The sequence below is a fragment of the Ciconia boyciana genome, chromosome 6, assembly GCF_034638445.1.
Source record: "Ciconia boyciana chromosome 6, ASM3463844v1, whole genome shotgun sequence".
NCBI lineage: Eukaryota > Metazoa > Chordata > Aves > Ciconiiformes > Ciconiidae > Ciconia > Ciconia boyciana.
The window spans coordinates 2,645,433-2,670,882 of NC_132939.1; the positions used below are offsets into that span (position 1 = coordinate 2,645,433).

Below are 25,450 nucleotides of genomic sequence, written 5' to 3' on the forward strand. Positions count from 1 at the left end.
TTACTGTATAATACTTGTCACGGTCAGCTTAGCAGCACAGAACAGAGGTCAGTCTTTTAAGCACAACTACCCTGAAATGGTGAGCGTTCAAAACAAAGGTAGCTGCAGAAAGTACATACTACCTACCTAGCCCATTCCATGTCTTCTCAACATTACTGCACAAGATGTTTCCTCTCTCTTCCTCAGTCCCTAGTGCTCAATTTTCTTTTCTGACTTGACACCAACCAAATTTCAGCCTAACCTCTACTCTACACTAGGATAACTTCCAGTAGAATTTATTAGTGATAATCATTTATGGGCACGGTCAGATAAAAGCCACCTGGACAAAGTTAATAAAATAGCTGTCCACATTAAACACTCTACTAAAACCTCCACAAGGTCATGTCACAGTGCCCTTTCCTCCACATGGTCGGTAGATGTATTTATCCACCCGTTTGTAAAGGTTACCCTACAATGTACAACGAGGCGTGAGGCACACAGTTCCTTACCGTGAAACAAAAAGTAGTGATTTAGGAAAAAAGTAACTGCAATAAGAAAAGCAGAACTGAACATTTGGGTAACATAGATGGTAGAATAAATCTCTGTAGGGACAGCTTTTTGAAAGGCTCTATGGTAGCTTTGAGACACTTCAAGTGCTATATTTCAACTCTACATACTCTGTTAAACAGTTAAGAACTGCCCTTCACTAGAAGTTCAGTGAACTGTGATGAAAAACTAGATAACCTTGTGACAATTCTGTAAATTGCCACCAAAGTTTTTAGATCAAAAATAACAAACAGCTCTTCAGCAAATATAGGCTTAAGGACGGCATCATCAACCAAACCCACAGTAAAGCGGGACAGTAACTTTTTCCCCTTCATATGGTACACACAGTCGTAGGCACTGCTGTACCACAGACGTGAGCAGCGTTCCCTTTTCTGAAGGCTTAGGAAATTACAGAGAAGGTTCCTAACAAGTAATTTCACATATCAGAGCTGAGCAGAATTTCATGCTTAGCCCCTACATATGAATTCCAAGCATCAGCCTTGAGCCCAGGGCTTTTGTTGGCAGTCAGGGCCTGTGCAGGCCAAGTAATTAAGTTCTGAAATAGACACCAATTACCCAGAACTTCAACAGCTTCTGCATGATCTCCAAACAGGTGAAGGTATGAAATTCCTAGATTAAAATAAACTATTTGAAGACATTCACACACAACACAGACAACACCTTGCCAAGAGATTTTTTAATTCAGTTTTATTTCAGAAACAAAAGAGGAAGACATAATACAACTTATTTAGTGGACGCAACCAAAATTAAAGATTAAACCTTGCTTATTCTTTTCCAAAACTCACTAGGATTTTATGTTCCAGCAAGAAATATTCCCACCCATTCATGTAGCGCTTTCAGCTCCCACCTGCCTGAGCAGGTAAAAATCCAGTTGAATCCCAGAACAGAGTAGGCTATCAATTCATATTATTTTACTGCATTGTCCTGGTTTTGGCTGGGATAGAGTTAATTTTCTTCCTAGTAGCTAGTATAGTGCTGCGCTTTGGATTTAGGATGAGAATAATATTGATAACACCCTGATGTTTTAGTTGTTGCTCAGCAGTGCTTACACTGGTCAAGGACTTTTCAGCTTCCCATGCCCTGCGAGTGAGAAGCTGGGAGGGGGCACAGCCAGGACAGCTGACCCAAGGGCTATTCCATACCATATAGCATCATGCTCAGTATAGAAACTGGGGGGAGTTAGCTGGGGAGCAGCAATCGCTGCTCAGGGACAGGCTGGGCATCTGTTAGCGGGTGGTGAGCAGTTGCATTGTGCATCACTTGTTTTGTACACTCTTTTATCATTATTTTCTCTTCCTCTGCGGTACTATTAAACTGTCTTTATCTCAACACACAGGTTCTACCTTTTTTTTTTTCCCCGCCCGATTCTCTCCCCCATCCCACAGCAGGGCAGGGAGAGGGTGAGCTAGCAGCTGGGTGGTGCTTAGTTGCCAACCCAGGTTAAACCACGACATGTGTCTACATCACAGCTAATTTTTCACAATAGTTTAGTAGATAAATAAGGTGGAGAAGAAGCAGCTTTCTACAATTTAATGGAACAGCACTTTATGGAACTCTTCTTTATCTATCTGCCATCACTTCTTGGAATGCCAATTCACCCTTAAATGCCAAATCAGGAAGTACTCCTATTCAAAATACAATTCAAGACAGACCCACAAATGCACCAAATATTGAAACAAAAACCAACCTGCTGTGATTTGAAATTTGTATAACATTTGCCTGAGTTAAGAGCTCGGAGCTGGGCTCCGAAATCCTTTGTATCATCATCCATGCTTTTTCCAATCCAAATGCTAATGAGGCAGTATCAGCAGGCAAACAAGGAAGGCAAATATTTCAAACGAGGGGTAATGCTGCGCAACTAGGATCTAGACTAATTACACATATACACTGATGTTTCTCTTTGGCAAGGGAAGAGGAAGAAGTAACAGGCAGAGCAGTTATTAAAACTTGCCAGGACTTTAGATGCATGGTGAATTGCCTGATCCTACTGAGCACACTTCTGAGACCCTTTTGGTCTGTTAGGACTAACTTCAACGTGCAACAGGTATGACTGATTTTTATTCAAAACTCCAACAAGTCAGCTTGGACACTAATTACCCCATAACTGGGTAAAACTTTCAAATAATTATCTAAGAAAAAATACCAGGTGGGATTTTGGCCCTTATAAAACAATAGTCTCGGTTGTGTTGTGTGCTTGTATAGCAAAGCATTCACATGCTGACAGTGTGTTTGCTTAGGTGACTACTACTCATATTCAACCAAGGTAAGTCCAGAAATTCCATAATTATCATTTAACTATTGCTCTAAGTTCTCAAATATAAACACTTTCATTGTGTGCCAATTAGTAAGACCTGATTAACGATTGTACTCCAAGACTGAAGACAAAATAAGCTAAAGAAATTCCTTTGGATCTAAGGAATAATAATAATAATAGGGTACACTTTTCAATCCAAAGGGTTCCAAAATCTTTTCCACTGATTAACCAAATGGCAAGTACTAGGCAACATTACAACATGCCCAAAATCATGTTTTATACATATATCTAGCTATAGATACCCACATTCATACAAACATGCCACTTCAGTTAAAGTCTAACTCTGAAAACTAGCTCTGGCTTGATTCATAGATAGCAATATCAGATTATGGCAGTAAAATAACAGAATGTCAGGAACCACTGGGAATAGCTTTGAAAGTGCTTGAGCTTGAATTTGGCCAAGATAAAAATATTAATGCATCTGGAGGTTAATTTCTCACACTTGGAAAATTAATATTTTTCTATTTAAATTCTTACAGATTAGAAAGAACAATTCCCCCCCCCGCCCAAAGAAATGTAAGGTGTAATCAGTTTAGTTGTAAAGTGTACATTATAAGAAAATAGCCTTTCCTATCTCCTTTAGGTCAGTTATATCCAACCACGCATTAGTAAGCAAAGGTTATCTTAAAATATATAGGGAATAAAATGTACATATATTGAGATTAAACTTTCTAGTTAGTTGAATTTCGATCATAAGGAATGAGATATAACCAACATTTTACTCTAACGACTGCATATCATTTTACTTCTGGAAGGCCAAAAATGAATTTCAAAGGAAGTGTCTACAAATACATACAGATAACTATTTTATTAGAAATACTGAGCAACATCAACTTTTTAACAGGAACAAGTTTATCCGTAAGGATAATCACAGTGTCATCATAGAAGTTCTATTGTGTGATTCAGCCAAGAAAGTTATACAATAAAAAAGGAAACAGATTAAATTTACGTTTGCTTCTAGAAATGAAGACAATTTTTAATCATGAATTTCCTTGAAAACACCATATGTTGTTAACCAGCAGTAAAGCACTAGGTGTTGAAAGGCACTAGGATTGTTAGCTTGTGTTACCTAGTTTCCAATACAGATACAGGCACTTGAAAGCTTAATAAATCAAGCCTGTAAACACACTTCTATATTTGTGCGGAAGTCTGCTACATTCATTAACATCTTCAACAGGTTGTCCTGCAGTTATAAGGACGCAAAATTCAGAGTAAGTCTCTGCAGCACACTTTACAAGTTGGATCTTTCTTTGGCAGACACACGAGACGTGGACTGTGTATATGTCCTAATGACATCCTAAAAAGAAAAAAAGAAGAAATATTCAGAGCAAGTTCCATTAGAAGTAGTTAGGGGAACTTCAGAAAAAAAAAATGAGTACTTGAAGCAGCAATTTTGTTATTCTATGTAGCAAGCACTGAGCCCAGGAAAGGCTTGTGGAAATGCTTCATTACCATTACAAAGAGTGGGTAATCATTGGTCTGGAGAATCAACCTGAACAGATTGCAAATCATGTACGGTTATCTTCCAGAAGCCTTACAAAAACCCAACTGAAACAAAGTAATTGTACATAATTGGTTAATTGACATTTAATTAAATTCAATTAGTGATATTTCCTCATTTTGTAATTCTACATGCACTGACTTGGGCAATTGAAACCAAATGGGAATCAAGACCAATTTCTCACTTTGTTGCATTTACAAAAGAAGTTAAGATAATTCACAGCCAGTCAAAAGTCAACTACAGAAATCATTAGCATACGTTTTTCCCACTGTCAGCATTGTATTTGTCCAGCAAAGCCTGAATACGGGCACCATAGTCAGGATGAACATCAGTGAAGTTTTTCACCTAAAGAGGAAGACAGAACAGAAAAGGCAACAAGAATTTTTTTCCTTCACTTCAAATGTATTCTTTAACACATCTTCTGCTCTGTGGTCTACAAGCAGTACGTATCATAAGGAAGAAAAGGAGGATGAAAACTCTTTCCTAGAACTTTAATTCTGGCCAGCCAGAAAGGAGCTATGAACATCTTCAAACACTATTTCTACTATCGCACATGGAGCTCTTTCCTGATTTAAACAAAGTTCCACTGGGAAGGATAAAGATCCAATCCCTCCCTGGCCCTCACTGCCTTTTCCTTGTTTAGAGCAAAACATTACACTGGCAGTCACTTGATTTTTGAAACACCAAGCTAAACACATAATGACATCCTTGCTGTTCAACATCAATCCCATTCTTCCCATCAGGAAAAAGTCACTTTATCATGTTATACATTATGTTATATTATGTAAATATGCACATATTTAAGTGTTCTGTATTGATAATTCCTGCATAAGAAAAATCCAGAAGTCACTTTGTCAGAGAAGAATTTCTTATCTTCCTTTCCATAAGCATATTGCCATTTTGACAAAGTTACAAGACTGCAAGAAAACCTAGAATAAAGAGCAAAGGCTAAAAACCAAATAGGCCACTTACAGCTCTCTTCTGAATGAAAAGTTGCGCATCTTTAAGATGATCAGCAATATTTTTACACAGCCTTTGGCGTTCATCCTCCTTCAGCACTTTGGTATAGAATTCTCGCACCTTATGATTAGAAACAAAGTATTATTTTGAAATTCTCCAAAGCAAGTCATTCTACCTGTAGCAGCCAATAACACTTACTAGACTTTTAGGATTCATTATTACTGAAAAAGAATAGCTTTCACTTACCTAGTCAGGCAACACTTAAAATATTCAAAATACTTAAACTCAAAAGGCAACCAACTTCTGGGTTTGTTTTTTTTGTTTTTTTTTTTTTTTTTTTTTTGCCAGCCTGCTAACAACTCCTTCTATGCCTAGCTTGAAATAACTGTTGCTTATTGAATTAATGAAAACAAATATTGCTGTTGGGGTCCAATTCAGGAACTGATGATCACGACATTACATGCATACTCTAGTTTGCATATCTGCAGACACTAACCGCAAGAAGACAAAGTCACAACCTCTAGATATCTGTCCTCAGAATATGGAAGGCAAAGGTCTGTGAGAATTCACTAACTGCCCTGTCAGCACAAATTCACTTATTAATCAAATTAAGCTGTATGCAGATCTTCCAAGCTCTCAATGAGAGCTGGACTTCAGGTCAGCCCAGATGCTTCAGATAAGAATCATTCAAACGTGGCTCCTATCAATATTCTCTAGACTCATCCTATAAACTCATCTTGTATAATAAGCAATATAAAACCTTTTCATACATCATACCTGAGTGACATTATCTTCATTTGCACTATTGAAGCGCTGTACATCTCCCGAAACAGACATGCGGCTCTCCCTTACCATGGGCTGATCTTCCGGACCGGTAAAACTATTTGGATAATAGTTTGGGGCACCACCTGAAAACAAACAAAAAACCCCCCACAAACCCAAAACAATCAGATGCCAGCTCTCTCAGATAAAGTCAGAAGACATAAAATGTTCTTTGCCTAGAACAACCTAAATCAATTACCCAGTTATGATTCACTTCTCTAAAAACAGTTGTCAGTATTTTTCTGTCAACATATAGCTCAACATCATCAAGAGCTGTGTCTTCAAGCCAGTACTTAACAGCACTTACTACAAACAGAATTTCAATAGCTTTTTGGGGGAAAAATTGAGTTGTTTCAGAAATAACGAGGTCTGGCCACTCTCACAACAACATAGCTCAGACAATTCTAATAGACAAAGTCATGGAAGTTATTCAAAGTTTTAGTCCAAGGCAGCATAAAACTACACTTTCATCTGCATATTTGAAGTACTACTAATCTTAACTATGTAGGGGGTTTATTTTAAACACGTAATGAACTTACAGAACTACATAAAAATAAACTTATTATCTGTTCTCAGAGAGGAGCAGCTGTACTCAAGTTCATATTTTCCAAATATTTCCCTCTTCTCCCTCAGCATGTATTAGAATGCATAGCCCAGAGGAATACAGTGTTTTTGGCACGAGGCATAGCTTAAGTATATCCTTGTTTACTCTCAGGTATAAAACAGTCACTATTGGGCAAACGCTGACAGAACGTAACCTGCTGAATAGAGGCGAAGTTAAAAGCTCTAGTCTTGGCATTTATACTCTTGCCTTTCGCAATCTCTTGGAAATCAGAAAGCAAAGCAGTTTAACAAAGTGGATTGAGTATATGAAAGTCAGTCTTTAAATTTAAAAAAGGCAAATACAGATTCAAAGACATTTAGGCCATCTCCATTTTTAGAATAGATTTTTGCTTAGAAGTAGAGACAAAGAGGCAGTAATTAAGTTCTCTGAAACCATTTCTCAGGCATATTTCTTCATTTTAAATAATTAATATTTTAGAACTTTTTCAACTAAGTCCCCTTTAACAAGCATGTTTCTAGAAATCTTCAAAGGAACATAAACTAGGGACATAACTGAACTCATTTGACAGGGTGTTCTCCTGCAATCTCCCCTTTCTCTTAAAGGCCTATTTGTAAATTTTTAAACACGTCTTAAGCTTCATTTGGTTTTAACACCTTTAAACTCCCCACCCCCTGTCCAAACATCCAAACAAAGTCTCCTTTCCTGGATTAATAGGAGATATACACCCATTCTGAACAAGTATTTAAAGGTGACAAACATTCGACTTTTCAGGAACCAAGAAGAAAAACCCCTTTCCCCCCCATTGTTTACAAAATTAAAAATTAGTCTATCTGTAGCAAGTAGAAGTTACATACATAGAACTGAAAAACACTTATAGTTAAGAGACTATCAACTACTTTACACAAGGCTTAAGTTGTATAAGGAACATCTAAGTGCTTCTTTTAAAGTCTTGAAAAAAGATGTAGAGAATGCATTCTGTAATCTACACAAGCATGTTTATGTTTTACAGCAAAGTTTTGATTCTCAGTACTTGCACAAGACTGACAAGAGACATACAGGGGATACAAATAAGTGCAATAAAGGAAATACAACATATTCAGATTTAAGAACACTTTCAATAAGATCCCTCAAACAGCAGGTAACAGGATAAAAGTCAGTATCTTGTCAATTAGCATCATATCAAGAACATAGGAAACAGAGGAATAAAAAGTCACTTTTTGTATTAAGAATAATTAATCCTCCTCAAGGATCTGTGTGAGGACTAGTACTATTCAACACATTCCTAGAGTTACCTGAAAAGGGAGCAAATAATAAATTGACAGCTCAGCCTCTGCAAACTTTAACTTCGTCAAAATCAAAGTTGGCTATTTATACTGACACATGACCTCATGATACCAAAACAGTGGATGAAAATTGCTTTTCTGAAAACAATTTTATTTGCCATGTAATTCACATGGGGAACAGAAATGCATGCAACTTCATACCTGCACAATCATGGGTTCTAAGATACATCAGTACCTATCACAAAATAGATCTTGAATTCATTTGGATAGTTTGAAGCAAATTACTTTTTGATTGCTGGTGAGCACTGAATTAAAGAGAGTATTAGGAACAGCACATGGACAAATTTAGGGCACTACAGAAAAGAGCATATGGTGGATTTGTAACAACTGCAGGTGAGGCCACCTAATCACAGAATCATAGAATAGTCTGGGTTGGAAGGGACCTTTAAAGGTCCTCTAATCTCAAAAAGGATCTAGTAATATAAGGAAAGGTACTAAAAGGTTGACAAAGATTATGAGAGGTAGGGAACAGTTTTCACATAAAAGGAAAAAAAACAGATAGACTGGGAAGTCTGAAGCTCAGGAAGTTACACAGTGATAAGTGAGTTGGGGGTGAAAAAGTCACAAGAGACACTGAATGGCTGAGGAGAAAAAGTAGCATTTCTCCCAGTATAATAAGTTAGCAATATCCAACAAAACAATCTGTTTAGCAAGTATCTTAAATCCCTTGTGAACAGAAAAGAATTCTGCAGTACATGCACAAGTATCATTATATTTAAAGGTATTTTCATTACTACCTTGGTTGTCAGAAACGCACATTGGTCCATCCCTCTGGTAATTGGCTACACGAGTTCTGAAGGGGCAGTTCACAGGAATTTGTAGATAGTTAGGTCCCAGACGGTGTCTATGAGTGTCAGGATATGAAAAAAGACGACCCTAAAACATGTATCACAAACATTACCTACTACTTGCTGAAAGAGATCACTTAAATGGTACATCCCAATTCAAAGCATTCTACATTAAGGAGTAAAAGGAAGACGACTGTTTCCTTTGTGTATATATTCTTGACAGGCTAGAAATTATGTCCAAAGTGACACTTAGCCACAAACTAACTTTGCTGGAATACCAGTGAAGAATGGTAGGTTGAGTTGCATTTATGCAGCTTGGGTATTTCCTATCAATTTCAGAATGCTAAACCTATTCTGAAGCAGGAAAATGGTTACACACATAGACATGAAAATTACTATAACGGTGCTAAATATTACCAAGGAATAATTTTCCTACTTATTTTCAACCTTAGATTTTAAAATTGATTACATCTGAAGTATGGTAGTCCTTTATTTATTTACTGAACTGAATCTGAAGTAGTTCTAGTGACATTTGGACACCAAGAAAACAGACTGATTCTGACCATGAAGTTTGTGGGAGTGAAGAGAGACAAAACAAAAGAACTGCATGATTGTTCAAGAGTTTATCCAGTTAAAACTGCCAAAATACCTTCCTGTCTCCATGGATATCATTTGAAACAACAATCTGGTTTTAATCTGAAAAAGCATAACATGCAAACATCCATGACTCTGCAGACAGTATGGTCTACTGCAGCCAGTCTCATCAGATATTGTGACCTGTAAGAAATCTGATACTAATTCTAAATGACAGTCTTGCAGTTTCTATCAGGGATTAGTTATATCTGTATTTTAGAGCATTTGAAGTCCACTTCTCACACTCATAATAGTTTATAATTCTAAGATATACTGTAAAAGCATGAATAAATATGCATTGCTGCTATGGTTTTATCCCGTACTTCTTGCCAGACTGACAGATTTCCCTGTCAACTTTGACAGTGGTTGCAGATGCCCTCTAAATTCTAGATTTTCTATTTCTTTAGTTCTTTCCCGTTCTCTTTATATGTAAATTTTGGATGAGCACATCAAATGGTGATCATTAAAAACAACCACCAAAAAAAAAAAAATCAGTTGCTTTCCATCTGTCCGGTTATTTTACCACTGCTACACCAACAGTGATAGGAATGCTTTTATAAACAGCAAAGCAAATGTAATGCTCTTCAAGTAAAGTCTTACGTGCATTGTAGTTTACCTGCAGCATTTTATCAGGGCTAGGTTCAATACCCGGTGGCATGTTGCTAGGATCATATGCCATCTGTTCTACCTCTGCAAAGTAATTGACAGGATTCCTGTTCAAGACAAGCTTTCCGACAGGGATGAGAGGGTAGTCACCATGCGGCCAAATCTATAAGACATAACACACATAAATTAAAATCAACATTATTATCGTATTATGCAGCTTAAATAATAGATCAGGCAAATGCTGCCTAGTAAAGTCTTGATTGAGAAAATACATTACTGAAGAAATGTATTTTTTGCTAACAAACATTTTGAGAAATGTCTTATTTTAAGAAGTCTTTTGCAATTAATACAGAGTATTAATGCAACTTATTTCATCATCCCAGCATAATTTCAGCACTTGAATACTTAAAAGAAATACCCACAGGTGCTTGAAAAACTGCCTAGGAATGCAATATAGTAGGTGGAACCGGTAGCATGATTGTTTTCAGCTACTTCAAAATGCAACCAGCTTAACTAGCCTTTTCTTTGTCATCTTAGCCTGTACATTCAAGTTCAAAAGTCTTTAGCCATCTTGGGAGAGGAACATTGGGGGGGGGGGGGGGGGGGGAAGTAATACAAGTTTACGTTAGTATCTTTCAACAAGCCATTCCTTGGAACAGCAATTGGAAGTCTGACTAAATCAGACCAACAATCAGAAGCTACATTATCAACAACAGTTAAAACTAGCGAGCTCAGGGTGTGACTATATGATCCAAGATCACACTTTGGAAATGCAGTGCAGTTGTAATCTACAGGCCTGGAATCAAGCCCTATCCATACTTCACTGAGGAAGAGTAACATCAGATAACATCAATATAATTTTATCTCCAGAATTTCTGACTCATGATGACCATATAATAAAGAGTACACAAAAAATAGAAGGGAAGAATAAAAAGGACAGACTAACTTTATTGATAGGGACTAATAAGAAAATAGTGCTCCATGGCAACTATTACACTTTTTTTTTTTAACGATAAGCTCAGTTCTGGCATTTGCTACATTATGATCTCATGACCTTTCTTAAACTAGCTGAAATTGAATATTCACAACAGTATCAGAGATACCTTAGTTAAATCAAAAGGATTAAATGGAAACTTCTCTGCTTCTTCAAACGTCATAACTTGAATGTAGAAAGACCACGATGGATAGTCCCCTTTGGCAATGGCATTGTAAAGATCACGTATTCCGTAATCAGGATCAGTAGAAGCCAATCTTCCTGCTTCTTCAACAGAAAGATTTTTGATGCCCTGGTCAGTCTAAAAGCAAAAAAAGCAGCAGCACCAGTTATACCATGCAGAAAGTATTACAGAAATCATTAATAAGAATGTGCTTTAACAAGACTTAGAATCCAAGAATGCCATTGTCGATCTTCCAACCTCCAATAATTTGAGTTCAGAATAATAGGATGTTCAACAGCTGCCTTCCAGATAAAAATTAGTTCTCTGATAAAAGTGAAATAAATATGTAATGCTACACCGCAAAACATAGGACAACAAACATAAAGGTATGAACCCTCCAGCACATCAAGTAAAGAGGTTTCCCCTCTCCCCTTACAGGATGGAGTGCTCCTTTTCCGTCCCATCATTCCACATTTTCCTGCAGACAACATGCCACCACAAAGTGATAAAAGGGCTGCAGCCCTCAGGGCTGAAAGTTCTGGATTCTACATGAATCTCAATCCCCCTCCCCCCCAATTTCTGCGACATCTTTAGGAGTAACTAAAAATCTCACTTTAATATGCTTTTGTCAACTTGAAAGCCAAAAGCTGCTATACAATCCCTCTTAGTTTAACATAATGGTTTCTGAAGTCTTGCTTCAAAGGTAGATGTCCAGGCCCCACTAAAGCCTAATGAGGTAAGAAGCTGTATGGCCTTTAAAACTTTGAAGGGAAGTTGTTTTCAAGTGAGATATGCTAGAGACTGCTTTCTCACAGGAGTGTGGAAATTCTGTGAGCTGCAGCTGAAGAGCTCTTGGAAACAGAGTTTTTATATTTTGGTAAACAGCTGAGGCCATCTTAAAAATACTAGATCAATGCAGCTCATATGCAGAAGATTAATGGGAACAAAAACCAGATCCAGATTGAGAGAACTTTTACCTGAAGAAGCACCTGTTGAATGTGAACTACTGTGTAGCCAGGAATATATCACACACTGAATAAAACACACATTTCCAAAAGGCTAGAGGATTCTTGCATCTGCACTGAGTGATAGCAAAGGAGTCTGATAGGAAGTTCTTGCACAGCTTCACACCCAAAACACCGAGTGGTATGAGGCTGAAATGCAATAAGCTGAGCTAGGTGCTCAGAGCTCACCACAAAAGTAAACCAAAGTTCTCCCATAACAATAGACAGAGTTTTTTCATACTCTAGTAAATACCTATTGTGTCACAGCAGGAACAATGATGTCCATCATATTTGTTAAAGGCATGCAACCGATATAAAAAAGCCACACACACCTTTCTGATTGAGTCTATGTACTAACAAGTCTTTTCTTAATTAAACTTGAAAAGTCACAGAACATTTTTAGACAATTTGTTTAGACTGGTTTTTTTTATCCAATATGATGCATACTTCCAATACATAACTGGAAAAAAAAATATCAATACCTTCACATGGAATTTGCAATAAACTGCTCTTCCACTAGCATTAACCAGTTTAAAAGTATGTGATCCATATCCATTCATATGGCGATACCCATCAGGAATACCACGATCACTGAACAAGAAAGACACCTAAAGAGAAGGATCAAACAATATTAATGGACTCACCAGATCAAGGATAAAGTGACCATGCGAAACAAAGTTCATTTATTGCATTACTCTGCATCACTGGAAACTATTTTAATGTCATGTATTCCTTGAGGAATTTCTAGTTTAAGAGTGTTAAAGAAATAAGACTGCTTTGGTTTTGCACAAAGAACAATTGTGAATTAAACCTATGTGAAGTTTTATGCCCACATTAAATATTTGGTGAAGTACAAGACATTAACCTAGTGATAATGTTATGATTTCCCCTATAAGCACAGAGCACGTAAGCATGGATAATTTAAGGTACAAATATAAATAAGAACTTTTTCCGGGTTAAAGACAAAATCTGAAAACTGAAGTCCTTAACAACTAGTTCTTCAAAGTCTTCAAAGCAGTAAACACACCACCATGCAAACATATTCAAAATGCTGTTTTTCTTTAGGTTTATGATCACAAACAATGCTTGTGGTACTTCTTGTTCTAATTAGTAATTACTGAAAGGCTTCTGTATGAACCCATTTTCTTTAAAAAAAAACAAACACAAAACCACTGCATTTTTAATTTTATATTAGCTTTTTTTGCATAACATTCTTAGATATAAATACATTTCAGAATAATTAGAATGCACTGTGAATTCTAGTAATTTCTGGAGATGATCTAATGTGCTACACAATATACAGCTTTAAATAAACTTATATATGATAGCATTACTTTCCCAGTATTTTACTGTTCTCTAACATTAACAGTTTGTTGTTCATCAATATCTCCACTGCTTTAGTATTAGAAAACCTAGCAACTTCCCCTTCATCCCTATATGAAGTAGGACTATGAAAACAGCAGAATCCCACCCATTTCATAGTGTCATTAAAAGAAAAAAGGCAAACTAGATACATGTACTAATAGCCTTAAAAGCTATTGGAGGCCTTTCACCTTTACTGTTCCTAGAAGATTATGTAGACTTCTACATAAAACATGGAAACGAGACACTTAAAAACATATGCTGTCATAACATGATTTTCTTACACACCAAATAAAGTCAAAGGAGAAGCTTACTTGATGCAAAGACTCAGGGCGAAGACTCCAGAAGTCCCACATCATGTCTGGATCCCTCAGATGAGTCTGAGGGTTCCTCTTTTGGCTATGGATGAAGGATGGAAACTAATTTGTCCGGAAGTGGAGGAGGGAGGAAGGAGCACGTGGGAAAAAAAAAAGAAGTTCTGTAACACCTCCAAATTATATGGGGTATACTATACAAAACAAGACAAACAGTTTTTTCAATACACTTAGCCCTGAAAGGAACAGCACACTGAAAAATGAGACAAAGATGCAAGATCACTGAAAAAAATCTTCTACTGTCATACCCCTCCTGCAACCAAATTCATTCACAGACCAGTAGAATTAGGGTAAAGTGAAACATTTACAATTAGGATAAACAGGCTGTTCAAAGCTTAAGAATGCTTTCATTTTGTGAATGATAAAGTGAGAGGTAAATCTTTTCAAATTTGTATATCTGAACTTTACTGCATAGCTGATGCCTAAAGGAATAGAGATACTATAAAATATCTGTGCAGAGCTTCTCCACTCTAGAAAAGCCCCTCTGCTTACAAACTGCTGTTAAACTTAACTAGAAAACAAAAAAGAAATATCAGATTTAATAAAGAGAATTTGCAAGCTTTTAAAGTCTTTTTTAAGTAGCCTCAGAATGAAAAAAATTAAAAGTTAAACAGCTAATTTGAAAAGAGTTCAACAGCTAATTTGAACACCAGTGAAACTGATCAGATCTGAAGTTAAAAAAACACGGTAGCATACTTGCTGGCTATTCTGCTGTGGCATATGCGCGAGCAAACACAACTAAATGTGTGTGCTATTTGTGGTATGAAACCACATAAGTAATCAAGCATTAGTTATTAAATTTATTTTTTTTTAAATAACACCTTTTCAAATTAAAACTGTTCAGACCATCTAACAAACAACAAAGTTTAAGTGTGTCAAAACAAAAGCTTTTGCTTCTCAGTGAGGCAAGAACAAGACGTGAACGAACTTTTGGACTCTTTCACAAAGTACCCTCATCTTTTGTGTTTACTCACCAACATTGCATCCCGAATGAAGAAGATAGGAGTATTATTTCCCACAAGATCCCAATTACCCTCTTCTGTATAGAATTTCATTGCAAAGCCTCGAGGGTCACGAACTGTATCAGCTGACCCAGATTCTCCAGCTTGAAGAAAGACATGAACATAGAGAAGTGTTATGATAGGAAATGCATACAAATTGTAAGCATAAAAACATAGAACTTGAGAATATGCCATAAAATCCTAAAAGGGTGGGTGTTATTACATTAAGTCTTTTCTAAACCAAGGAATTTTTGGCATATTTCCAACAATACTTCAGACACTGGAAGTTTCCAAAGTGTGAACAGACACCAAGCATTTGGGCCACAGTTAAAAAAAAGAAAAAACAAGTATATCCACTTGAACCAATTCAGATTTCAAGTATTTGCATTATCACGAACAGAGACAACATCAGATTATAAGGCTGAATCTGCTAAACACACATTAGTTTCTGTGCATCAAATCCCAGTGTGAAAGCTCTCATTTGGAAGGCAGCAATCTAAATAGCGTACCTAATAAAAAGGTAACTTATTATAGAAGCCTTGCAACCCTTTTAATTCCCCTCCTGCTTTATCCAAAACAGTCCTTTCAATGGGTAACTTCATACCAGAACAAAAATGCCTACCACAATATCTGAGCAAAAGGATTCCAGAAGTATTCAGGAGCAGCTAGTGCTAAACATCATGATGAAATAACAAGGACACTCATTCTCTCATTTTAAAAAAAAAAAGTGTACTACAGAATAGCTAGGAAGAAACATGTTCAAAGAGAGCAGGGAAAGGAAAGGTAATGATGCAACAACCCACTTCAGCACAGTCTGCAGATCAAACTCAGCTGCGTGTCCTTCCCCCATATAACATCCCCTGACTCCTTAAGTTTTGGGGACACAGGGAAAAGCCAGTAGGTCAAAACCAGCAGCTCCTTGAGCCTTGTTGGACTACTTTTTTCTCTCCAATACTACTTCCAGAACTGAATCCTTACTAGGATTTCTTTTATTTTAAATACAGGTAGAGCAGTAACACATACGTTTTGAAAGATCATTTTTCTGTCAGACAAGATATTGATCCTAATGCATGTTTTAACTAATATTACTTAAGACTTTACTAGTTTATGCATTCAGCTCTTCAAGAATTAAGAGTTCATTTATGGACGATTGTTTATTCTTCTTTGCCTAGTACTTACTTTACAGCATTCACCCCCAAAACATTCCTACAGCATAAGAGATTATAGGTATTTAACTCTCAAGTGTTAAACTGCAGCATTCAAGCGTTGATTATGATCCATCCAGAAACAGGGCAAGCCTTCCATCAGAAAACAAAGTAGCTCAGACTATCCTTTCTCTCACATTGCAGGGGGAAAACTGTCTACAGAGAGCTCTGGCAGAAAGATGCAGAAGCTGCTTAAGGTCTTACCATTTAAGCGAAATTCACAGAAGAGCAATTGGTTGGCAGAAAGCATTTCAAACTACCTTAAGTGCTCCACAATGCAAACATTGCTATCAGTGTAACTATGCTACACATGTAAGATACACAGTAACTTTAGAGCCTTACCAACAGTGGAGAATCGTATAGCAATTGGAGTTCTCTTTCCAATGTGTTCAAACACTTTTGCCTTACAATACTTGGTAATATCATGAGTGACTTCAAAATAGCCAAAGGCTCCTGAAAAAAAGTAATTTCAAAATATCAGATCTAGATACACTGTGAGTGGAAGGAAGGTATCTCTTATTCCATGACGGTCCAACATACAACTTTAAGTCAAAAGGAAACATGGAGAAACACCAGTTTAAACAGAGTTTATATCTATGTACTAAAATACTCAATTTATTTTCACAAAATGAAATTTACTTAACACAAACTACTATTTGCATGGGGCTCACTCTCCCCTCCTTAACTGACTGTTAACAGTTCCCAGCAGCAATACAGACCTCATTACTACTGTGCAAAATAACAAACAGTACCTTTTTGGATGCTTTTCTGTGAAGATTTACATATTTACTGCAGAGCAAGACAAGTATTTCTTTAATCCTGATATGTGTTGCAGAATTTTTGGTCCACCTGTAAGCTGGATGAAGCAACGAAGTTCTTCCCACCCCCACAGAGGAATTTTTCCCATGTACATTCACATTATAACAAAATTCAGTCCCATATCTTCTTCTAGGGCCACACGTAACCAAAAAAGAAAAAACACCCCAAACAACAAACCAGAGATGTCAGTTCTACCCTACTAAGATCAGTAACAAATTTTAAAATGAGTTGGTTGAGGTTTTTTTTAATTTAAGTATTAGACCACCATCTTGCTTTGGCAGACAGATACAAAGACAAGAATCTCCATCAAATAGCATGCAAACAGACATTAAAATAGAGATAGGTAAGTCTTCCCTTCCAGAAGAATGGGGTACTACAGAGGAACAGGTAGAGGAAGCAGAGATTACAGCAAATACAGTAAAAATCTAAGGGCTATAACTACATTTTCTCCCCCCCCCTTTTTTTTTTTTTTAAACAGTTTTTCAGTGCTTCAGGTTTTGGCATTGACTTCTTTTAAGCCAGGTCTTACCACTGCTGTTGATATATAATTACTTATTATAATCTGTAATACTAAATTATAGATAATATGATGCAATTTATCTGTCACAATCTCTGTGTTAACTCGAAAGCTTTTTAAAGTCTAATTCTACACAGAGGAAAAGTATGTGCTTTTAAACATACCTGCCCCTTTTGCATGTACAACTCTTTCAGGAATCCTCTCTCTGTCAAAATGAGCCATCTCATCAGTGAAAACAACATCTTGAACGAGAAGAGGTCCACGTGGCCCTACTGTCAGAATATTAAGCTTATCCCCTACTGGGTTCCCAGCACCGGTGGTCAAGACATCTGGTTTCTGAAAGCGAGAGACAGTCAATATCACAAATATAGAGGGTGTTTAATTTCTGGTGTTAAGACACACAACACGCCTGCCTGGTCAACCATTATGTGTCACAGGACATATTAACAAGTATACAGCAAAATTACATAAGATTCTGTAACTAGTTACAGAAAATATAGGTGTCTAACTACATCACCACAGTACTATGTTTGGGGCTATTTAAGAAGGGGAGTTCAAGTCATGTATAATCCAAGAATGTCTTCCATGGTTAAGAAATGTTACTTGTTCAAACTATCTATCTTGCTTCAAGAAAAATATGAAGTGTCAACCTTAAAAAAAAAAAATGAGTTAAGGCTCAGTTTGCCCCCACCTCAACAGGAGAGGATGGGAAGACAACAAGCTAGAAAAGGAGTAGCTGCTGGAAAGTAATAAGGGAGAAAGGAGAGGAAGATGGTAATGTCAATACAGGGACGGAGGCATAAGGAAAGAGCTATAGTCACACAGCACAAAGACTAAAAGGGGGTACCCATGATTACCATTGGTCTGGAAAAGCTATGGAAAATAACATAAGTTCATCATGATTCTAGACTCCTGAACCATGGAAGGACTAAGATTAACAAAGCCCTAAGAAGCCCTGCTATCAATAAATGTCCTGTCAAAAGGACAGCAAACCAGAACATTATTTTTTTTTTTACTAGCATCATTACTGTCTTTAAAGAAACTGCCCAAAGTAGCCCATACTCATCATTTCCTCCTCCCTTCCATACCAAGTCTAAGTTAATCATTCTTGTAGGCTACTTAGAGTGGCAGCATCTTCTACAGTAGGAGTGACCCTGTACCTGAAAAAACAGCCACTCCAAGACAACTTCAAGAAACAGCTGTTGGAACTCTGTAGCACTATAATTGAGCGTACTCCCACTTTCTTAAAAAAAATCCCAGTAGAAAAGACTTTGTCTGCATCACGTATGGGGTCATATGCTCCCCTAAGATGACAGTCTTATTTTACTGGCTACTGTAGAAAATGCAGCAAGAAAGGTACATCAGCTCCAGAGACCTGATGGCTGCAGGTGTCAGTTTTTGCTGGAGCACTTTTACTGTTAGGAGCCAGGGTGATGTTTGTAAAGGACTTAGAAGAACAGAATAGAAGTTAGTACAAAGAAAAAAAAAAAAAAACACTAAAAGAAAAAAGTTTGCAACAGGGTGAGCTCAAATATCTGAGTCACAGATTATGAGCAGTTAACACTAAATGCACAGTTACATGTTGCACTAAACTGACATACATCCATATGGGCTCTCTCTCCACATCATCCTACCTTCTTCTGCCAGTAGCATCCACGCACCTGAACCACAGGAAATGCTGCAGAATAAACTCACTCATCCCCTCCTGACTAGTTCTCCTTCCTTTAAAGTTCTATAAACAAAAAGGAATGGTGAAGAGAAGGCTTTCACTATTATATCAGCAACTTATGGGGTTCCAACTTCTATACTGACAATCTAAGTTCTGCTTTCAGTGTTTTAGTTATGTAAACAGACAAAATTCCCATCCGTATCTCATGGAAGAGCATAATTACCTGGGCTAGCCTCCACGTTTTTTTCCAAGAGGCAACTTGCAAAGGCAGGGGAAAAAACAATTGTTCTCATCTACACCCAGAGTTCTGGCTGAGGTAGAGTATACAGGGAGAGTTGTATACACCTTTGTTTAACTCAGGTACAAGAATAACCACATAAGAGACATTTGAGAGGATAACTGCATTTCCAATGTGTTCTTACTAATATGCAACACACATTACTCTAGCTGGCTTGAATTCCCAAAACATCTAGGTTCTTTATTCTTCATTCACCACTTCATTAGCATAAAGCTATAAAGCTAGAAGCATAAATTCAACTCCTTCAGGATGCCTGAAATCCTAACCAGCACTGAAATTTGTACAAACATTTAAAAAAAGACAATATATATCTGGTTACAAACAAGAACATGATGTTCAGAAACTTACAGGAAAGTTATCACTTCAGCTTTATTTAAAGTATTCTTAAGTAAAAAGAACATCTGCTTAAGTCAAAACATCATCTAGAGTTTGTCAAGGCAAATATGCAAGAGTAGAAACTGTTCTCAGTATTCTTTCCACTGCTTATATATCACATGCTTGCTACCTTATATTTTGCTCAGTTTTGAATGAGCCAAAGAAAATGATTTCACTGGTCACTTTGAGAAATCACCTAGTCAGACCCCACGGGAAGTTCTCCCATCCTGAGTCAGTCTAAGAGTTCAACTTCTTAAAATTATATCCTAACATACAGGCCCCGTACAATTTAGCACCCTTAAATATGTATGCCTTATTGTGTTTATGTATGTTTTAGCTATCATCTTAAACTAGAAATTAAGCTATCATCTAGATAGCTTAATTTCTATAAACTTAATTTCTATAAATTAGGTTTCTATAAATTAAAAATTTCTGTAATTCGCTTGATTTCTATAAAGCTATAAACTAGAAGTTTAGTTATCATCTTAAACTAGAAACTTAAATTGCCATTACAAATAAACTTTTTGCATTAGAATTTGATTTCATATATTAAAGTGGAAGGACACCACCACATTAAGGGAACTTTAGGAAAAAGCTCATTCATCCACTCCATGATTCAATCTAGTAAGTGTAAAATATTCTACTTCAAGATACTCACCCAGAACAAATTAATGTAATTATATTGTCAGCTCATTAGCCTGACATATTTTCTGTCCTGAAGTCTGAAAGCTACAAGCAACCCATCCTGAAACCCATTCTAAGCCTCTGCTTTGAAGAGCCCTTTCTTAGAACACGGTACAGTCTGTAGATGAGCCTATAAAACGCTCACAACTGTTTTAATTGGACTTTTTGGTCAAGAAATTTTTTCAGAGTTTGCTTAGGGAGAACTACTTTTTCTTCTTTTTTTTTAATCCAGCTTCCAGCACCACCAATACTTTTTTAAATTTTCATTAGTTTTGCTGATTAAAAGCTTCAAATTTCTCACAGATAAAATCCAATGTATTAGTTTTTCTAATCATAAATTCATTGATTTTTTTTTTCATATTGATGACTGCGTCATACTCATTTAAGACAGGCAAGCTCATTGTAATGTGACGAAAAAGAACAGATCCTACCAATGGCATCCTAAACTTCTGCATTTTCCTCTCCAACCTCCTTGTGTTCTCATCCATTACAGACATTTCCACCCTTCCCACATGTTCTACGTATACATAGAAACTTCCACTTCATCCTCACTCTAAGGCAGCCTGTGACACAAAAACCCTGCATACAGCTTCAGCACCATTTATGAATTCTGACTAGTATAATTCTAAGAAAAGCAAACTTGGGGACTGGATTCTGGTAACTCTTTGTTTAACATGAAACATAGCGCTTTAAGACCCCTCCAGTCCATACAGTGACTTTAAAAAAAGTCACTAATATGTACATCATCTTGAAGCAGTGACCAAGTTTCACTCAGTCCATTGAGAAACACAAAACTTATGTTGAATTAAAGCCCTGTTTATCCTGGAGTTCTTCATAAATTCTAAGCAGCCCAGTAGGTTTAACCACACAGTGGTAGGACTATAATGCATATACCTACACCTATGACCTTCTCCTCTACAAAGTCCTTGCAACAGCTTGGTAAAAGACAGAAAGAAGAAGAAGAAAAAAAAAAAGTGAAACCTTAGTCTTAAGGAGACTTTTTGAGTCCTTTTGATTCACCTATGCCTTTATAATACCTTCTGTGTGATTACCTCAAGGGTAGGGAAAAAACCTTGCATATTATTTGTAAACTACGCATGCAACAAAGAATAAAGGTTTGTAGAGGTAATACAGCCCTTCTCAAACCAACAGGCTATACTGTTGTCTGAAACTCACTTCTTCTATAATGCTAACATTTAAGACTACTAGAAGTAGTAGCTAAACCCACAACTTTTTGAAACTAAACCTATCAAAATATTTAACCGCTTTGTGGCTGTACAGCCTCTTTTGTGTAGGCAGACTTTCTGAAAGGTTCTTTCTACCGTTCACATTAGAAGTACAAACTTTTTTTTTTTTTTTTAAATGGTAGGATATATTCACTTTAGTTTCAGGAAAATTTTGCCCCTTTTGTGTGGAGCACACAAAACAAGTTCCATCAGTGCGAAGGGAGAGAAAAAAAAACCAGTAGTTTTAAAAAGAATTCTCATGCTACTTTTGGACTTGAGTTTGTTTGATGCCTATATTTTCATATGGTTGGGAGCTGTGTACAGTCAAAACCTTAAAAGATAAGAACTTTCAAATCTGCATGTGTATTTCATTACAGCACTAACCTGCCATGACAGAAGGGAAACAAAGCCAGGAGAATTTTAGTCACAGCTGTTGTAAACACCATACATCAAAGTACATACTTCCAGGCATTACTGATACCTTGCACCTTATACAAGTCACTTTAAAATTCTAATAAGTCCTCCCTACTTCCTATCTTAAGGTCTCATGACTCCTTATGCAACACAGACTTTGGGTTGCCTCCCAATCTTCAAATTAACCTTGGCCTGTATTCAAATACTGTTTCATTACAGAAAAGCCCACATCCATACGGAAAGTACTACTCACAGTACAAAAAGAAAATATTATAACACATGTTAGAATATGATGAAGTCACAATTCATCACTGGAAGGTAGTTTTCATACAGTACCTATTAGAATCGGGGGGGACGGGACGGGGGGAGTTTCTCTTTGACTTGAAAAGTGCAAACAGTGGGAACTGAGGCATGCACTTGTGTCTTGCAAGACTGCTGCTTAGTATAACCAGCAGAAAAAGTAATTAACGCCAAATACACATTTCTGTCAGAAAATACATAGTAGAAACTGCCACATTGATTTCATGAAGAAGAAGGGAAATCAACTCTTGCAGCATTTATGCATTTACCCAAATACTCTGGGGTATATTCTACGTCTTCAGAAGACCAAGTGCCATGCTGTTGATTACATGTTCTTATGATTTTAGCCTACCACTTGCCCCAATCAACCTGGTAAACAAGCCTCCCCATACTGCTGAATGTACTGATCTTCTATATTATTCGCTAGTTACACTCTCACCGGCTTCTATCAACGTGACAGCGGAACTGAAAATGTGAATATCTGATTTGAGACGAAAAACATAATATCTCTGCCCAAGGACCTGCCTGCTTGGGTGCAGACAAGCCCCATTCCTGCCTAAAAGGAGAAGCTGTGGACAAGGCAGACTTGCCAAGGCAGCCGTGCCAGCAGCGCTGACCGCCCTTGTCACCCCCGGCCAGCTGGCAGCCGCCGGCCGCTTCATGCTTCGGTTTTCCCGGGCACGGGACCAAGCCGAGGGCTCCGCGTTACGGGGCGAGGGCGCCTCGCTCTCCGCCGCTGCCCCGCGGGATAACCCGAGCGCGGAGCGCCGCGGCCCCCCCGGCTCCGTCCGAGCTGGTTTCCGTCAGGTCAGGCGCCAGGCCGGAGCAACCCCCCGAGGCTCTGCGCCCTCCAGCGCCGGGGCTCACCCGCTCCCCTCGGCCCCCGTAAGGGGGGCAACGCCGCCTGCGGGCCCATCCTCCCTCCGCCGTCCCTTCCGCGGTGGGCCGGACCGTTACCGCCCAGCGAGCCGGGCCGGACGGAGAGCGGGGTGCCGAGGGTGCCCCCCGCCCAGCGGTGAGCAGGGTGCCGAGGGGCGCAGTCCCCCATGCCTCGCCGTGCGCCGGGGGCGCGCAACGCCCGCCCCGCGCAGCCCTGGCGGGTACCTGCGAGCCCCGCTGGCTCCGCCACTGCTTCAGCTGGTCCGAGGCGTCGTCCCGGCCGTCAGCCATTTTGCAAGCTTAGGCGACCCCCAAAGCAGGAAGGGCGATGCCGAGAGAAGCAAGCGCGGGGCGGCCCGGTGGGACTGTGCTCGCTACCAGCGAGGAGGCAGCGCCGGAGAGGTCACCCCGCGGGGAGCAGCCGCTGCGCCGCGCCCTGCAGCACCAGCAGGTAGCGGGAGCGCCTGCACCTACGGCTTCTACCCCAACGCTGCGCCCACCCCCCGCTACCTCCTCGGCCAATAGCCTCGCGCCCAGCGGGCAGCGCGAGCTGTGAATGGGTGAGGGGAACGTCAATCAGGCGGTGTGAGGTGGGGGGGTGCCTGCGGCAGCCCGCCGCCTCAGCCTGCGGGGGACGGCGACAGGCAAGCGCGGGGCTGCAGTGTTCCCTTGGTACTCGAGTTTGCGTGTGGTAATTAGCTAGTATGAGGTGTGTAAGTAACTTAATTTTTGGTGCGTATTTTCAGTTTTGAGATGTCGGAACTTTCTAAAGCTGCTGACTGGGAAGAAGTTATTCAGTGGTGTAGGAAATTACAGGATGAGGGCACTGTGATAACTGCAATTACCGAGGGAGTTTCAGAGGCAGGGTTTGTTTCAGCGGGAAAAAATGTTTGAAATAGCAAAATCAAAGTGACCAAGTGTATAGTTAAATGTTCGTTCTTGTATCTGTACCTCAGATGAGGCACAGGTGATACATTAACATTGGTCATAATTCATATGCACCCAGTTGTAAACAGTATTTCATTGGAGGCTGGAATTTGTAACCTTAAAAAAAACCCCATTTCTGAATTAATAAGAAAGCTCCCTGCATTATACTTACAAATGATGAGGTAAATGCCGTTCTCCCATTAGACAACTGTAGTTCTGCTCCTTAAAGCGCCGTCTTTGTGTGCTGTTTTCTGCACTGCAGCCCACAAGTCTGTCCCTCGTACGGTCACATTCATGATACTGAGGGAGGTCCCCTGGCCTTGCGCCTGAAGGATGTACTACAGGTGATAAAAGTGGTTAACAGGCAGTTATTTTTCCTGTTTCTGAGGCAAAACCTTTCAGCAACATGAATAATCCATCTTAAACTATTAGGTTGTGTGACATTGGGCACTCAAAAGATAGATGAAGATCTCTATCTACCAGTTATTCTGTGGACTTGCGCTTCACGGCGTCTACTTCTGTATGGGGTTCCTGGACCCAGACACATGGATAAGACTACCTAAACATGCTAGAAAACTAAAATATATATTAGAAAACTAAAATATATATATACCTTTCCTATTATTAGCTCTTGCCTAATGTCAATGATGGGGGTAATCATAGCAGATAGGAGACCTGTCTAAACAAACAGAAATTACCCAAATGTGGTTGCAGGGGTACTGGTTTATAAAAGCGACTGAGTCAGCAAGTGTTGTGTGTGTGGTGGTTTGGTGTCCCCCCCCATCATTCCTGATAAGAATCCCACTATGGTTCTTTACAGAATACGTATTACAACAATGAAGCAGAGCAGCTCTGTTTACCCATAGCCTGTCAAAAAGAAAGGAAACAGCGAAAATGCTTATCTGAAAGATTATGGCTACATTTTTTTCTCTTAACAGATACAAAGAATAGTCTAGCTCATTATTTAAATCAGATGATTGCTTTATCTAGTATGTGTTATTATGTATTAGAGGGCTAAGACTCCTAAATTCAGGTCTGTACTACATAGGGAATATCACTAATGGTACTCCTTTTCCTCAGTGGTAAGACCAGCAAACTCCCTTTTTTCTGCTTCAGCCTTATTTGGGACATTTCTTTCATGTCTCCAGGTCTCATAATCTT

General features: G+C 38.5%; 1 protein-coding gene across 2 annotated transcripts; it reads right to left on the bottom strand.

The window, feature by feature from the left end:
* Positions 1-1,243: 1,243 nt before the first annotated feature.
* Positions 1,244-23,856, bottom strand: CAT (catalase). 2 transcript variants are annotated; one of them, XM_072865777.1, is made up of 13 exons: positions 23,588-23,856; positions 17,682-17,853; positions 16,524-16,634; positions 14,950-15,080; positions 13,916-14,020; positions 12,722-12,847; positions 11,182-11,373; positions 10,089-10,241; positions 8,789-8,927; positions 6,099-6,229; positions 5,334-5,441; positions 4,620-4,706; positions 1,244-4,157 (listed from the first exon to the last, which is right to left on the bottom strand). In XM_072865777.1, the coding sequence occupies exons 1-13, from the start codon at positions 23,651-23,653 to the stop codon at positions 4,092-4,094; spliced, it is 1,587 nt and encodes a 528-aa protein (XP_072721878.1). In that variant the 5' UTR covers positions 23,654-23,856; the 3' UTR covers positions 1,244-4,091. The 2 variants fall into 2 exon arrangements, with proteins under 2 accessions (XP_072721878.1, XP_072721879.1); XM_072865778.1 differs by lacking the exon at positions 23,588-23,856 and adding an exon at positions 19,152-19,252.
* Between the last annotated feature and the right edge of the window lie 1,594 nt (positions 23,857-25,450).

What these genes read in the sequence shown, in the direction of transcription:
- CAT (XM_072865777.1), bottom strand. Translation starts at nt 23,653, where the DNA reads ATGGCTGACGGCCGGGACGACGCCTCGGACCAGCTGAAGCAGTGGCGG. An exon ending in TGTACATGCAAAAGGGGCAG is followed by an intron (nt 16,635 to 17,681) that starts GTATGTTTAAAA and finishes ACTTTTTTTCAG; the next exon opens with GAGCCTTTGGCTATTTTGAA. An exon ending in GCCCTGAGTCTTTGCATCAA is followed by an intron (nt 12,848 to 13,915) that starts GTAAGCTTCTCC and finishes CCTTCTCTTTAG; the next exon opens with GTGTCTTTCTTGTTCAGTGA.